Here is a 17,656-nt window from a genome sequence, read left to right on the forward strand (position 1 = left end):
ACCCGTAAGAATTTTGTAGATGATTTGCATAACATGACATAATTAAATCGTAACTCAGAAATTAGAAACATCGAAACAGAAAAATTTTAAATTAACCGATTCGGGAATTCGAGAGAAATAACTCAGCTACAAATGCAAAACAATAAGCGCTAGCCAAGCAAAGCAAAGAAGTATCATCTTCTTTTGGTAATAATCTGTAATGTCATATTAAATTTTCTAGCATTAATTGTTATTCTTCTCAGGCTACAATTATTATTTAGTTTTATCAAGAATTGATAAATATCGAATTCAACATCGTGAAAATGGCTGCTTAGAACTACGAACTACGTAGTTTGCATTCATGCTTGACGTTTAGTAATGCTTCTTGAATTCTCATTTCTTTCTACGTGGGAACAAGACTTTGAAAATTAATTTAAAAAGAATAAAGCGAAAAAATCATGCATACGAACAAAATTTACTAGGCTTATTAGCATTTTCTTCGTTACCACGTGCGTTTGTTTTAGTTTTTTCGTCCGCTATTAGACAGTGACTGCAGTGCCCTCTATAGTTCGTTGGAGTTGCGAATAAAAGCATTGTACGGAAAGTTGAGACGAAGCACTGAGTAATAATTTAAATGGAGGAAAGCCTTCGAAATACAGGGATTTTATGTCGAAATCCAAGCGTCATAATTAATACTCTTTAATTGATATCTCCGATAATTGTTATCGGAGGATTATGCTAAAGAGCCAAACATAAAGACGGGAAGATTACGAATCCATCGTTCGATAGTTAGTTTACTGGCGTTCGGAAGAAGCAACTCGGACATAGATAGATATATAGATAAGTACATACGCTCAGTTTTTAACAATGTAAGATGATCCGCCGTGAGAGTCTAGCCTGATTAGAAATAAAATTAGATACCTTTTTTTTGGGGGGGGGGGGGTAATTTTTTAAAACTTTTGGAATATTTCCTTTAAATTTGATTTCTTCGTATTCCCATTATCAATAGCGGCAAAAAGTACGGATGTTTTTCATATATGTGCTTTGCTACAGAGGGTGGCAAATTATTATACTCTTACAAACTTTTCTGTGTTCTTATTGTTTTTTTTTATTGTTGTTACATAGTTTTATTATTTGAACACATTTTACACTTTATAAAATTTAAAGCTAATTCTGGCAACACTTTACTTTTTGGTTTTTAAAATATTTAAAATGTGATAGATGTCAGTGTCGGTGTCCGCTAAAATTTCAAGTTACAAGCTTCTTCTTGTGAGCGCAATTTTCGGAAGAAAAAAAAAAAAAGATTTTATGTGATACTAGGTAGCTCAAGTAGTCATATCATGCATTGAAAGCATGCCACGCCGCATCCAAGCCGTGGTAACAGCAAAAGGCGGAGTTACTAAATATTAAATTATTATTTGTTTATCTATTTATTGTATCGATCAGAAGGTACTTAACGTTTAATATGTTTAATTCATATTTTAAATAAACTGTAAAATGCGTTCAAATAATAAAACTATGTAACAACAATAAACTAGTATGTTGTTGCCATTACGAAACTTTCTTCTATATCTTTCTTATAATTCTGATCCCTCCCCATGCCTAACGAGGAAGCAATATTCCCAACGAAAACAAAATTACACATGCCAAAACTTGATGACCATCCCAATTCCTGATTTATCTCAAAAGCAAAGCAAAGAATGAAAATTGAAAATTATTTTTAAAGCCTTGCTGAAAATAATTACAAACATTTATCTGTTAACAGACACAAGATGGCAACGGTTAAAAATTTTAAATCATTGAGATAATATTTCGGATCATTTCCATGCAATTAAAAGCACGAGCTGAACGCAGACGACAGTCTGTTACGATTTTTACTTTCTTCTATATCTAATATATAGAAGAAAGTATTGGATTCGTGCAAATTTTCGAATTTCGAATTTTGACGGATTCGAACGTTTTGAGGTGTGCTGAGTTCATTTCGACTATTTTTGGAAAATGTCTGTCTGTCTGTGTGTGTGTATGTGTGTGTGTGTGTATGTATGTGTGTCACGTCTGTGTGTGACCAGTTTTTTGTGGCCGCTCTACAGCAAAAACTACCGCATGAAATCGAACGAAATTTGGTACACATATGTGCCCGTATGTGAACTTGTGCCCATTGGTTTTTGGCGCGAATTCCTCCAAGGGGGGTGGAGCAATGGGACGTTTTTTGAGTTACGCGTGCTTGCTATTCCTCAGGAAGTAACTGGCGGAATCAAACAAAATTTGGTCCATATGTTGCCATTAACAGGAACAGGTTCTGATTCAATTTTGGTGTCCATAACTCAAACGGGGGTTGAGCTATAGAACTTTTTTTGTCGTCAATTGTGACTGCTGTATCTCAAGAAATAATGAACGGAATGAAAGAAAAATGTATCGGCAAGTAGCCCTTAGTAGGTATAAGAGCTGATTTCATTTTGGTGTCAACAGCTAAAAAGGGGGGGTAGCGCAATCGCCCGTTCTTTTTTTCCATTGTGAGTACCCTATCTCAAGAAGTAATGCTACGTTCTGGTTGAAATTTGGAATATATGTGAATCCATACGTAAACAGGCTTTGGTTCAATTTTGACGCCAATCGCTCCAAGAGGTGTTGATTTTTTTTTTTTTTTTTTGCGAATAAAAATAGCTTTATTAATGCAACAATAAGAAAGATAAATCGTAATAGATTGTCGTCTGCGTATTTCTCGATATTTTAATTGTATGGAAATGATCGGAAATATTATCTCAATGATTAAAAATTTTTAACTGCTGCCATCTTATGTTTGTTAACAAATAAAATATTTGTAATTAATTCAAGCAAGGCTTTTAAAATAACTTTCAATTTTCGCTCTTTGCTTTGCTTTTGCAATAATTCAAACATTGGGATGGTCGTCAAGTTTTTGCATGTGTAATTTTGTTTTTGTTGGGAATATTGCTTCCTCGTCAAGCATGGGGAGGGATCAGAAAAAAAAAAGAAAAATATAGAAGAAAGTTTCGTAATGGCCACAACATACTAGTTCTTTCTTATTGTTGCAATTAAAAAGCTATTTTTATTCACACAAATAAAAAAAAATCAGCCCCCCCCCCCTAAAGCGATTGGCGCCAAAATTAAACCAACGCCTGTTTACATATGGATTCATAATTATTCCAAATTTCATCCAGAACGTAGCATTACTTCTTGAGATAGGGCACTCACAATGGAAAAAAAGAACGGGCGATTGCGCTACCCCCTTTTTAGCTGTTGACTCCAAAATAGAATCATTTCTTATACCCTCTAAGGGAGACTTGTCGATAAATTTTTGTTTGATTACGTTCATTATTTATTGAGATACAGCAGTCACAATTGACGGCAAAAAACGTTCTATAGCTCAACCCCCGTTTGAGCTATTGACACAAAAATTGAATCAGGATCTGTACCTGTTAGGGACAACATATGGACCACATTTTGTCTGATTCCGCCAGTTACTTCCTGGGAAATAGCAATCGAGCAAAACTCAAAAAACGTCCCATTGCTCCACCCCCCTTGGAGGAATTCGCGCCAAAAACCAATGGGCACAAATTCACATAAGGGCACATATGTGTACCAAATTTCGTTCGATTTCACGCGGTAGTTTTTGCTGTAGAGCGGCCACAAAAAACTGGTCACACACAGACGTGACACACATACACACACACATACACACAGACAGACAGACATTTTCCAAAAATAGTCGAAATGGACTCAGCACACCTCAAAACGTTCGAATCCGTCGAAATTCGAAAATTTGCACGAATCCAATACTTTCTTCTATATATTAGATATAGAAGAAAGTAAAAAAAAAAAAAGGTCCGCGTGAATTTTTTTGAAAAGCTTTTGCAGGCCCGCATATCAAGAAAAAAAAAAAAAAGTCGAGAGCCACTAGAAATTACATTTGTTTTTTTTTTTTTTTATCAGATCGAATTTTTTTTTTGTACCTACCATAGCTTTTTTTTCTATCGTATAGGCATAACTTTGCCATTAATTAAAATATTTAAAATCCTTTCAAGCTATTGTGCCCATAACTAGTCGATTAAATATTTTGTTAAGGGTACATGTGTGACCGTAATTAATTTTTCAGCCACTCTTACTCAAAATTATTATTTAATAATGATGATAAAACAAAAGTTTAATTTGAAAGTCGATAAGTAAACTAGTATGTTGTGGCCATCACGAAACTTTCTTCTATATTTTTCTTTTTTTTCTGATCCCTCCCCATGCTTGACGAGGAAGCAATATTCCCAACAAAAACAAAATTACACATGAAAAAACTTGACGACCATCCCAATGTCTGCATTATTGCAAAAGCAAAGCAAAGAGCGAAAATTGAAAGTTATTTTAAAAGCCTTGCTTGAATTAATTACATATATTTCATTTGTTAACAAACATAAGATGGCAACAGTTAAAAATTTTAAATCATTGAGATAATATTTCCGGTCATTTCCATACAATTAAAATCACGAGAAATAAGCAGACGATAATCTATTACGATTTATCTTTCTTATTGTTGCATTAATAAAGCTATTTTTATTCGCTAAAAAATAATGATAATAAAAATAAATCAGCACCTCTTGGCGCGATTGGCGCCAAAATTGAACCAAAGCCTGTTTACGTATGGATTCACATATATTCCAAATTTCAACCAGAACGTAGCATTACTTTTTGAGATAGGGCACTCACAATGGAAAAAAAGAACGGGCGATTGCGCTACCCCCCTTTTTAGCTGTTGACACCAAAATAAAATCAGCTTTTATACCCACTAAGGGCTACTTGCCGATAAATTTTTCTTTCATTCCGTTCATTATTTCTTGAGATACAGCAGTCACAATTGACGACAAAAAACGTTCTATAGCTCAACCCCCGTTTGAGTTATTGACACCATAATTGAATCAGCACCTGTTCCTGTTAATGGCAACATATGGACCAAATTTTGTTTGATTCCACCAGTTTTTTCCTGAGGAATAGCAATCACGCGTAACTCAAAAAACGTCCCATTGCTCCACCCCCCTTGGAGGAATTCGCGCCAAAAACCAATGGGCACAAGTTCACATAGGGGCACATGTGTACCAAGTTTCGTTCGATTTCATGCGGTAGTTTTTGCTGTAGAGCGGCCACAAAAAACTGGTCACACGCAGACGTGACACACATACACACACACACACATACATACACACACACAGACAGACAGACATTTTCCAAAAATAGTCGAAATGGACTCAGCACACCTCAAAACGTTCGAATCCGTCAAAATTCGAAATTCGAAAATTTGCACGAATCCAATACTTTCTTCTATATATTAGATATAGAAGAAAGTAAAAAGAATAAAAATACAGAAAAGTTTAGTTGAGTACAATAATTTTGCCACCCTCTGTATCACCTGGCTAAACCACGATGTAAGATATGTTGTTATTAGATGCTTGGTAGCTGATGAAGATTATACACGGGCAAGTCAAAATTATGCAGGCTGTAAATTGACTTAAGGTATTCTAAATTGTACTTTAGTTAATGAATTTGCCTTATCATGTGTTGTGCTTTGAATAGCAGCACATAGCTAACCGCAATTGCTTGAAACAAACGATCTGCAAAATAGTTGGTTGTTAAGTAAAAGAAAACAAATACAGTGAAACCTGTGTAAGTTGACCACTTGCGGTGCAATACTTTAGTGGTCAACTTAAGCAGGTGGTCAACTTAAGCAGGTGGTCAACTTACAGAAGTTGATTTATATGATTAGGGCTAATTCCGTGCCTGAAAACAGCGTTCAACTTAGACAGGTGAACAACTTACAAGGGTAGTCAACTTTACAGGTTTTACTGTACTTCATAACGTTAATCAAACCCAAAATGTAGTCTAGTAATTTGTAAGTAAGAAACATAGTAAAATGAGACAAGGTTAAATGAAGATCAATTTTAGTAATACAGTCGATCTCGCTTATAGCGAGCCCTGTTTTAACGATAACTCGGATTTAGCGAGGAATTCAAAAAGATTTGGTTGCAACAATGTTATGTCTACGGGAACAAAACTTGCTTTTAACGAGCAAACCCCGCTTAAAGCGAGCAATATTTTTGTAATTCGTAAAATGTCTGTATTTCCTCCCCAGAAAAAAATTATTCTATTTTTGAAAATCCATTTTGAATTCTACCAAAAGTTATAGAAGAGACATAAATGATTAGGTCAAGCGCGATGACACGGCTCTTTATTTATTTATTTTTTTTATATTCGTGGAGGATCATTTAACAATTATATATTTGTTGAAGAGAAGAGAATGTTATTATTTCCGATGATATACTTGGCTTCTAAAGTGCAGAAAACCTTCAAACTATTTTGAAGCCACGGATGCAATTTCGATGATTTTTCGGACCACACGATAATCAAAAACAATAACAATAAAGAGACAATACGAAAGTTCAAATCAAGTAACCAAAAATTCTTTGGTACGGAACAGAAATTAAAAATTCCAAAACAAAAACGCATAAATTTTTATGATTTTTTCCCCGAACCGATTTTTTACGACACGCTCGGTTATAACGAGCAAATAACGCAGCCTCTTAGCTCTCGTTATAAGGAATTAAGGTGCTGCATGTATACCATACTGTGCGGTTCCGAAATCACACACCGTAGTTGTCTGTCCTTGTAAAGGAAAATGGTGTATTAATCTATTCAAACATTACACTTTAATCTTTACTTCGAAATGAAGCATAATTACGATATTTAGATTACAAAAACTATTTTAGCGTAAGAAGTTTCGGTATTGAAATTAAGCTCTAGCTCCGGTATTAACTCAAAATGACAGCTGTACACTGCTAAACGTAATGATCGCACTAAACACCACACCATACACTGGATAAAGAAATCTCATTATACACCTACACTGTGCTTTTGACCGACTTTTATACATAACTGCAATAAATACAATGGGTGCAGCATCTATGCCGGGTGCGACAACTATATGTAGGCCGCGAAAAGTAATCCGATGTTTTGGTGCCAAAAGAGGAGGTAAAGGTTCATTTAATTGAAATTTTGGAATAAATTTTTCAAGTTTTCTTATTTTTTTAAAATAAATCTGCTCATCAATGAAGTTTTTATTGCACTTATAAAAGTAATGATTGAAACAGAACGGAAGAACAACTAATAAAGCAGAAATTCTTTCTTACTTCAACTGAAAGTTTAAGGGAAAATTTGCGGCAGGATAAAAGAAAGAAGAAGGCAGGAAAAATTTGCAAATTAAGTCAGTAAATATCTTTAAAACTATACTTAGTCTTATCTTTACTAATAATAAAGCTGAAAGTCTCTCTGTCTGTCAGGATCTCTGTCCGGATCTCTGTCTGTCAGGATCTCTGTGACGCAGATAGCGCCTAGACCGTTCGGCAGATTTTCATGAAACTTGGCACAAAGTTAGTTTGTAGCATGCGGGTGTGCACCTCGAAGCGATTTTTCAAAAATTGGATTTTGTTCTTTTTCTATTCCAATTTTAAGAAAAAAAATTATCGTAAGATGGACGAGTCAATTACGAAATTATCATAACGTGGAACCGTAACATGGGCACAAGCCAATTGGCGAGAAAATTCACCATACATTATTTGTAATTATTTGTAAATATACAGGCGAACCAAAAGACCTTTTAATTTTCTATTACGGGCAAAGCCGTGCGGGGTACCACTAGTTGTTTAATATTTTAGATCAATATCTTGAGCGTGATATCCTTTAATACATAACTAAACTGTGGAACGATTATTTTAGCAAGGTTTGATACACCTTGCTATAAAATATGAATTTAAAATCAAGGTTATATGGAAATGTAAAAAATATTGCAAACTCGATAGTCATAACAAAAGTTCCTTAAAAAGCACATCCATTTTTCTTTTTCATAAAAACTTATTTTAGGTCACACTTTTTCAGAGAATTTTTTTTAAATCTCTATTAGCAGTTTGATTCAAAATCAATAGAATATCATGAGTTTTTATTTAAATTGTATTATTAAATGCCAATGTGATCATTGAGTTGACGTGTTACAGTTTCTTCAATGTGCACAAAATTATGTCGATTGGAAAAAGGTTTTTTTTTTTTTTTTCAATTACCTTTTCTGAAAATAAAACGCTTAGGATTAATCCGGATTTCTAAAGAGCGGGATTCGAATTAAAAGGGTTCGGCTGCGTAATATTAATGTGAAGACATATATCTATTCTTTGTCTGCAACACGCATGCTGCCCTTTTAGAAAACCACATCGAAAAGGCTCTTTGTGACATTTTGACTACAAGAGAGGCAAGTGTCACTGACATTGAAGAAGAAAGATACGAACTAATTGGGTTAAATCCTGTGAGATTGATTCTATTGGCTCTGCTCTTGTCTCTCTCTCCCCAAATAAAATCTATTGAGACCCAATTATTCATGTAATGCATTTGTGAGATGGACAAAAAATATCTATGTTTCGATTTGGGTGATAATTCCGAGTTCAATAGAGACATTAGGGTAGTTTAAAAAACCTTTTCTTCAGCTAGAGTCCAGGACCCCCCCCCCCCTTTTTAGACTTACTGTAGTATTACTAGTAGTATGCTGTAAAAGTTTTCAATTCTTACTCAAATTTTAAGTGGGTGCTTAATAACCCCTAAATTTAACATTAGCCGTAGCATATACAATATAAAATTTAGAAACATTTAATTTCCTCAGCTGTTTTTTTTTGGTAAATATTTTTTTTTTCGGTGTATATATGGATATTACTCGAGTAAATTATAAAATATAAAATTGTTTTTTCAGTTCAATGTATTTTTTATCCCCCCTCCCCATCCTTATGATGTTTGGAGAAGGGGTTGAGCACCCTCTTTCAGTTGAAATAGGAAGCTCTTCCTTGATATTACTATCCACACGTCTAAAAATATTGAGGGGTGTCCTGTTATCTAGGAGAAACTTTTTTTTTACATGTATTTTTGAACTACCCTAAGAAACATGTTGCTATGACGATTTGTAAAATTTCGTAAAACATAACATTCAATTAGTTCATTTTTGAGTTCATTTAATTGAAATATTCCTTTTTTGTTTTAATACGAACAACGTTTTATAGGCGTTCTTGATGTAGAGATTTGTATTTTAAACAAAAGCATATATTATTTTTTATTGTACAATGGTTAAAAAAAGTACGTAATTTTATTTTACAAATGCCGAACTTCGACGCCTGAGCCAATATAAGAGTTCACGAGCTCTTCAATATTTTATACTAATTTCCTCATTCAGATTACACAAAACAACTTTCTAAATGTTCATAAGTCATTGGCTGTTTGGAGTCACACAAAGAACATTCTGGGGAATAATACACCACCCTAGTCCTATAGAGATTATCTCGTAAAGAAGATAACTGGGAATCGTTCTGTTTTCCCCCAGAGTCCTTCATCTCTTAGCTCACATTGCGTCATATCTTGTTTGAGAGTTTTTCTGAAGGCCAGGTTAACGAATAATTTAGTTGTATGGGTTAATATACAATAAATGAATTTTTTTGCGTTCGCAAACAAAATTTTTCTGTTTTGTTAACTATTCATTATTTTACTAGTTGTCGGTATTTTTGTATTTGCAAAGAAGAAGACCAGATGATGTTAGAACTTTTTTGAGTTTTATTGGCACCAGGGGTAAATATGCCTTCAGGGGGCAACTCTATTGGCTTTCTAACTGCCAGAGGAGTGACGCTAGAAAAAGTGTCAAATTCATAATCTACAAAAACATCACGCGTACCAGAAATTAAACGTAATCCGTGAAGTCTTCACACAATTAACATTGCATTGTACATACAAGCATACATTTAGGTAACGATTAAATTAAAAAATATGTATTTACCAGGGGAAATACTGAAACGACTGGCACAAGCACGCCTTGTAACAGTGCAAAGAGAATTGATGTAATATTATTTGAATTGTACTCGAATCCATCAGCTTGCTTCTAGCTTTAAGTCAGCATTACGCTGGTTATTCGCGATCGATGGCATTTTAAAATAATTTTAATGCTGAATTTGAGTTTTAACTTCGCCAGGTGAGGGTGACATAATTATTATGTCACGTGAAAATGATTATTTTTTTGTATCTTCATAAATTGTTTTACAATGTTTTTTGATAAAATATGTTTTGATGTTTATTTAGGTGTATGATTATCGTAAAATACATTATGCCGAGTTATTTAAAAAACAATGCTGAGCGTGTCTGTATAAAAAGTAGAAAAAAGGGTGGGCAGAGGAGTATACATTTTAAACTATTTTCAGCTATAAATGCTAAAATAAAACAGTTATCGAGAAGTGACTGTATGGGCCACATAAAAGACCATATTCTTTATTAATAAATCATACGATAACAATGATACATTTAAATGAATCAATTAACCAATGTTTTGAATCACGCAAACTACAAACTACTGCAGACACGTGTTTCGGTGTTACAAGGAACATCTTTTTTCAATGCAAAGAAGCGTGAGTTTCTGGATGAAAAGTCATCCGAGAAAAACAACACGGTGGAACAGGAGACAGTATAAAAACCAAAAAATGGAATTTAGCAAAACGAAAAAGACAAAATGACACCTGAAACCGAAATTGATTATATAATTCCATCAGGAAAAAAATCGTTAAGTAATAAATTTCCAAAAAATATCAAAACAATGCAAATTGTCCAAAAACGAAACCACTCCGAAAAACTTGGCAATAAATTTACCGACGGGAAAAATTATGTACGGAAGCAATGTAAAAAATGGAGAAATGCAGATAAAAACAGAGTGAAGGATAAACAAATTGGAATTAGTTGATCGGTGTTCCTTGAAGCACAGAAACACGTGTCTGAAATAATTTGCAATTTTTGTGCTTCAAAACGTTGGTTGATTGATTCATTTAATTTTCAGCACAAAGGTATTTATTCGTTATTAATAATATAATTTGTTTTACCTAAAAAACATTCCATGCGCCGTTGACATACGAGTACCAGTATTGACACCAGTATAGAAGGAAAGTGGCTGATTTATGAGGTGTTCTATCAAAGCTCTTTTCTTAGCTAGTGTGTTAGTGTCGGCTTTTTCACTGCCCACAATTCCGCTGTGGGCAAGAAACCATTGGATTAAAATTCTGTGTGTCAGCTCCTTAAGTAAAGGCCTACACTCTAAAATGCTTTGGGAACTATTTCGGTCATTCGTAAAGTTACGTTATACCCGACAGCAAAACGAGCTGCATTTCTAAAAAAGGAGCCAAAGAATAAGTGACTTTCTGGGATAGTAAATTTCACCTTTTATACTTTTTCTCTACTCTTGAAAATAAAAGTATTTTTTTTTTCTGCTTTGACACTTCTATTGAGAAATATTCATGTTAATTTATCTCATAAAATACGTTAAGGTTAATATCCTGCTCAAAACCAATATCTGCAGTTTTATTACAATAAATTAGTATTATAAACAAATGAAGTAGTTTAATAATCCCGTATTTTTACAAAAGTTTAATGTTTTACCTTTTAAGTGTTTTATTTAAATTTTAAAAGTTGAGGATTTGCTTCTTCTTTATGCTATTTTTTTTTTTGGTTGAAGCAATAAATTTCATATCCCTGTAATTTCTTGATACAATAGAAATTCAAATGACTTTCAAGCAAAACTGCGACCTACCAATTCAGAATATCTTAGAAAGATCCTATTGTTAACTTTTCAATACTTAGCAAGACACTAAAGAAATACAACTATCATGCGCTTATTATAAAAGGTAAGTGCAGTATCTGCAGAAATGAGTTTTTGAGACATTAAAAGAAACACATTCTGAATTACATACTAACAATAGAAAAATGTTAGAAATTAACGGTTTTTTTTTTTTTTGTGCTTCATTTTCTATGGAAACCAAATAAAGTACAACAATGCAAAAAAAAAGAAGCAAGATTTGCAGATACTGCCTTTTTACCTGCCCCCTGACAGTGTAGAAGGACACGGTTTGCACAAATTAGCGTTTCCCGTTATTGTTTTTTCTAAAAATCAAAATATTACTTTTTAGTTTAAAATCTAAGTTCGACATATTTTTAACACTAGATATGAACTTTCTCTTTCAACTGACATGCAAATCGATTCATTTTATAACGTAAGTATTGAGTGCAATTTCATTCGTATTGTGATATCCCTAATTCGAACCCAACCTCGTACGAGAACCCATCTTTATGATTACGTATGAAGTAAACAGAGAAGCAATAGAAAAATTTCTTGTACTCGTTTACCAAAAAAACTAAAAAAAAAACTTGCGAAGTTAGGTAAAATGAAAACCGTCCCCAGTAAAGTTAAAATAAAATAAAAAACAAACAGAAAACAATGTTACAAGCGCAAATTTATAGAACTTTGCAGACATCTGTTTCGGTTCTTAAGTGAGCCCCTCTTTCTCGTTCTATTTCAAAGTCTTGGTCGAATGACTTTACTTTCATGTATATGCTCATTCTGCATTGATAAAGGGATTGCTTCAAACCCCGAGACATGTCTGAAATTATTTTTATATATTTATTTATTTTTTTTTGTAAAGTGAGCTTTTAGCGTTGTTTTTCTTATTATTTTTCTAGCACGAAAGTATTTATTTATTTCTTAATAATAGAATAGAGCCATGCGAGACTAATTACAGTGCAAGTGGACCGAATTAAAGCAGTAATAATCAATGGAGCAGTGTGACTGATTTGAATTAGTAATTAGTTGCTCTGACGTACTATGATATGGCGCTTTAGTAGTTAGATAACTATTTTGCACTAGATACATATAATGAACTTGATTTGCACCATCACATTACAATTCAAGCGTGACACACGCACTGCATCGAAATGGAAGATGGTTTCATAGTAGATTTACGCTTACGAATTTCTATGCATTGTACATGTTTAACAGTTTTTAAATAATGAAAGTTTTGAATCATCAAATTTTGGGTCAAGTTCAAAACTATATATAAAAAAATATTTTTTTTTCTTCAACAGTTATTAAGGTGACTCGTACCAAAGGTTAAATTTGACTCACAGTACGACTGAAACCGTTCACTGAGGTAATAGATTTTGTTCTTTTTGTAGAAGGGTTTTTTTTTAATGCGTCACAAAGACCGCCCGTATAAATAGCAATCCAGGAGGCGTTGCCACAGGATAATTAGAAACAATTGAATTTACATATGCACATTAGTATACATTCTGCTAAAGAATTTATTTAAACAAAACTTTTCGGCCGATGGGGATAAGAACTCACAATCTTAGCATTTTTAGCACGACGCTCTAACCACCTTTTCATTATGGGACGCAATGAATTGAAGCAATGCGTAATAGAAACAGAATAAATGGTTTTTGCGGCAAAACAGACAATGCGAATAGTTTCTTTATTTTTCGCCGGAAGTGGTGGAAAAACATTATTAAAATGATGTCTTATTTAAGAAGTATGATAAAGTATGAAGGGAAATATGGCGTCATCACAAAAAGCAACTTTGAGAAATAATATATATAATAAGTAACTTTGAAGATCAAGATTATAAAAAATATGTTTTCTAAATTCAAACATCAGTGAACTTTTAGAAATGCCTTTTGCCCATGTCATCTTCTGAAAAGAGGCTATCAGTCAAAAGTAACTCTTAAGATTCTTGATACATTTTCCAACTCTTTAAACGAATGCAATGTGTGAACACTGAAAAATATGACAGCATATATCTAAGCTGAAACTTTTAAGGGGTCCAATAACCTTCAATTTTTTTTTTTAAATTTAAGCATTTTTTTTTATTTTTTTATGAAACCATAGCATGCATTTTTAATTCGTAATCAATAATTTATTATCAAAATTTTGAAAGATTCCCTATTTTTTAAAAAATTCAAAGCATATAGGAAAATTTCAATTTTTCAAAATCCTTAAGGTTTTAATGTTTCTGTACTTATTTTTAAAAAGATTTTTGCTAGACGATCACAATAATCATCTCTAAAAAATCTGTGCATTCATTTGCTTATGAATTTATTAAAAACATTTCTGTGATTAATTATGTAAAAAAACGTAATTTTTTTAAAAAAATTGGTTTTTAAGGATATAACATGCTCTACACATTTGAGTAATTTATTAAATGCTTATCAAATGCACAGTTTTTTTTAAATATATTATCCAGATTGCAAAAAGTATTACTTTAAAGCTGTATCTTTAATAGAAAAAAGTCCTTAGAGATACTAATGACATGAAAAAAAAAAAAAAAAAAACGATCATTGAGAAAAAGCAATTAAAAGTTTTTCTTTTGCTTAAGTACACCTAGCGAACATGCCTGAAACTACTCATAACTTTATAAGTATTTGAATTAAAGCCATGAAACTCTTTCCCTGTCTTGGAATAATTTTTATTTCTGAAGTGAGCAATAAAAAATTTTTTTGATCGTTTGATGATTTTTGATTTACTGTAACCCCTTAATAAAATTCAGGTTAGGAATTTTTTTAGGCCCTTCAAATGATGGTAGACGTAGTTAACTTGGAAAGACATCGAGATAAATGGCGACAATAAGCGTCCCTTAGATTAAAAATACCACATTTTAAGGCTCTCGAAAAACACTAACAATAATGTACGATGTTTGGATTTACGAGTAGTAATACTTAAAACAGGAAAGGTATGACTTATTTTTAAACCAATGAAAATTTGTACTTTTTGCGTTAATGTTAGTTCGTGTTAACGTATGCGCCTAACTTGAGGATGAAAGGAAATGTTTATTATTTGTGTGATAATAGTTAAACATAATGTCAGGTAAAAAGATTACAGTATCTTATGTCGTTAAAAGTCGCAAATAATTAAATAGCGTACCATGAAATAAAAAGTTACGAACTTTTTTTTTTTGAACTTACCTAGCCTTTTGTTATCCAGGTTAAAACATGAAGACTACGAAACCTCTTTAATCTGCCAAAATTACGTAATCACCTGCACTTCCCCTTCAAGACATCCATTTGCTTTGGGATCTTCCTTAGCTCTTCGCGTAGACAGTAGAAGAGTTAATCGGTTCATTTCCGATTTACAATGCAGCGAGCTGTTCGCCATTTCATCAGCGACCAAACCGCACCTGGTCCTGTAAATTGTCCTCATAGCTCCTTTGATTTCTGGCATTCGCACAACGTAAATGATAGGGTCCAGAAACGATTTAATCACTATCATAGAGTTCGTGATGATGCCGACGGGTATTCGCACCCATAGATGTATTTGCGTGAACGGTACTGGGCAGTCTAGACAAGTTAGCACAAAATATAGTACAGCGGGCATCCATCCTAGTGTGTACGTTCCGAGTATGAGAAGGGTGGTAATAATGGCTTTGACGCTTTTATGTAGTTGCCTTCCCGAGTGCAACTGAAGTACTCCCCTCTGGTGTTTTTTAACCACAACAAACATGTGCACATACATGGCCGACATCAAAAACAAAGGTACAAAGAAGAGAACAGAAAAAGTCGCCCGAAAAGGAATCCTCAGAAGAAAATCATAACTGGAGCAATGAGACGACTGAAAACCATCATCAGGTACTAGTGAAAAATAAGCCATGAAGAATACAACTGGCAGCAACCACATGCCACCAATAGCCCACATGACAGTACGTCTGGTCACTGTTGCAGCATAATGGAGAGGTCTCAGTATTCCAACGTAATGGTTTATGGCAAGGGCTAGTAAATGCAAAACTGCCACCACAACACCGCCCAATCTGAAGGCTTCCAAAACAAGGAGATAGCAAGCGTTGAATGGTCCTAAATCCACTCCATAGACAATTGGAAGTAAGCTGTTGACCACCAAGCCTATACCAAGTACCAATGAAGCATATGCATCTGCCACAGCAAGCGAGAGGCTCAGGTATAGAGTTGGTGACAATGTCTTCCGCACCCATCTGACACTGAAGACAATCATCAAGTTGAATACCAGTGTGATAACACAAGCCGTCAGCATCACCGGCACCACAACTCTGTAAAGATCTTTCAAGTATAAGTCATCCGCAGAGGGTACAGGAGCCCCAGATGTAGTCTCTGGGACAAGCGAGGATTCATTCGACAAAAGCTCATCTTCTTCGGCAAGAGAATCGTTGGATGACCACAATCCACCACAGAATGTCAGGGATCTTTGCGATCGTATGCAATCTATCCAGTCGTAGTAGTCCCCCTCGGGCTCTGCTTCCTGGAAGCGGGAAGCCGAGTGCCGGAATCGGCGCTCGAAGAGCCGGATCACGGACGGCCGGCTCCGCATCGATCAAGGTTTCGGCGTGTCCGGCTCAGAAACGCGAAGTGAGTGGGAAGGGAATCACACAAGCAGCGATGAGGATGAGATTTTTCTTCCGTCCTGCCCCCTGGAAAGATGCGCTGTTTGTGAAGTCGTAAACAGATAAGCTTTAAGAAACATCGACGTTTGATTTAATAGATTTTTTTTAAAGTTAAATCTTTTTGCACCGCACTGTAAACTTTAATTTCACGATTAATTACCTACATGTTTCAAAAGTTCGATGCTTAGTTCTTGCTTAATTTAATAAATAATCTAAAATAAAAAAAAAGATGTCTTGTGTTGGCGAAAAAAATGCATTTAGCTAAAAACAGTGTTCTAATCTTCACCAACATTTAGGGAAAAACATTTATTTAAAAACAACAACTAAGAGGCCATTACTCTAAGCAAACTTTTTGTCAATAAAAATTCTGCTGTAATAAATATCTACAAGAGTTTTAAAAAAGTGAGATCAGTGGGGTGAGATCAGTTGGGTGTCTTATATCTGAGAGAAAATATACGTTGGTGAATAACTTCGTGAAGAAAGATGAAGTTATTTCGTTATGAAAAGAAAAAGCTAGTTAGGGGTATTTTGTTAGAAGTTATTAGAAGTTCAGAAAAGAATTTTTCATTGGTTTTCGAACAAAGTTACCTTGTGATTTTCTACTCGTTTTTTGAGAATTATTTCAAAACCTTACTTCAGTCGTTCTTTTACTTCTTACCATAAAATTAAAACATTGTTACAGCTTCTAATATTATTTTACTTCTTTATGAAAAATTAAAGTGTTTAGAAACCTAATTATATATATAGGGGAATGTGGGGCAAAGTGAAATAGCAAGGCAAAGTGAAATGGTGAAATATTTACTCTGCTTTTAGTGCCACTTTCATAGCAATATTTGAACTCAGTAGCAACATATGTAGTCCGTTGCAGTCAAGAAAAAATAACCTCTGAAAATCTAAACATGCGAGAATACAAGCACTTTTCTAAAATTTATACACATATTGTAATATCTTGTCGCAACTCATAAATTATTTTGATGTTATCAAAAGATAAAATTCTCGATATTAACGTTTTAAATATTAATTAGGACCTTCTAATATTCGGTTAAGTATTTGTTTAGTTAATATTTACATTATTTGTATTTTTAATATTTTTCACAATTAGTCAGGTACATGTGGCCCAAAGTGCATGGGAAAAAGTGTAATAGTTCGTTTCGTGTACTCATTCAATCATTTAATAAATCACTCACGTAATAACTTATTAACTAATTTATTTACATTCCTTCATTAAAAAGTCACTAATTAATTCATGCTTTCACTTATTTTCTTATTCATTCACTCGTTTATTTTTTCTCGTGTATTAATTAATGAATTAATTAATTTACTGTTTTTTTAAAAATATCTTTTCATTTATTGATTATACTTTTATTTACTCATAATTTTATTCAAAA

General features: G+C 33.6%; 1 protein-coding gene across 1 annotated transcript; it reads right to left on the reverse strand.

The window, feature by feature from the left end:
* Nucleotides 1-14,854: 14,854 nt before the first annotated feature.
* LOC129220534 (adrenocorticotropic hormone receptor-like) lies at nucleotides 14,855-16,214 on the reverse strand. Its single transcript, XM_054854963.1, has one exon. The coding sequence runs from the start codon at nucleotides 16,193-16,195 to the stop codon at nucleotides 14,885-14,887; it is 1,311 nt and encodes a 436-aa protein (XP_054710938.1). The 5' UTR covers nucleotides 16,196-16,214; the 3' UTR covers nucleotides 14,855-14,884.
* Nucleotides 16,215-17,656: the final 1,442 nt, after the last annotated feature.

The sequence above is a fragment of the Uloborus diversus genome, chromosome 4 (genome assembly GCF_026930045.1).
Source record: "Uloborus diversus isolate 005 chromosome 4, Udiv.v.3.1, whole genome shotgun sequence".
NCBI classification, from domain to species: Eukaryota; Metazoa; Arthropoda; class Arachnida; order Araneae; family Uloboridae; genus Uloborus; species Uloborus diversus.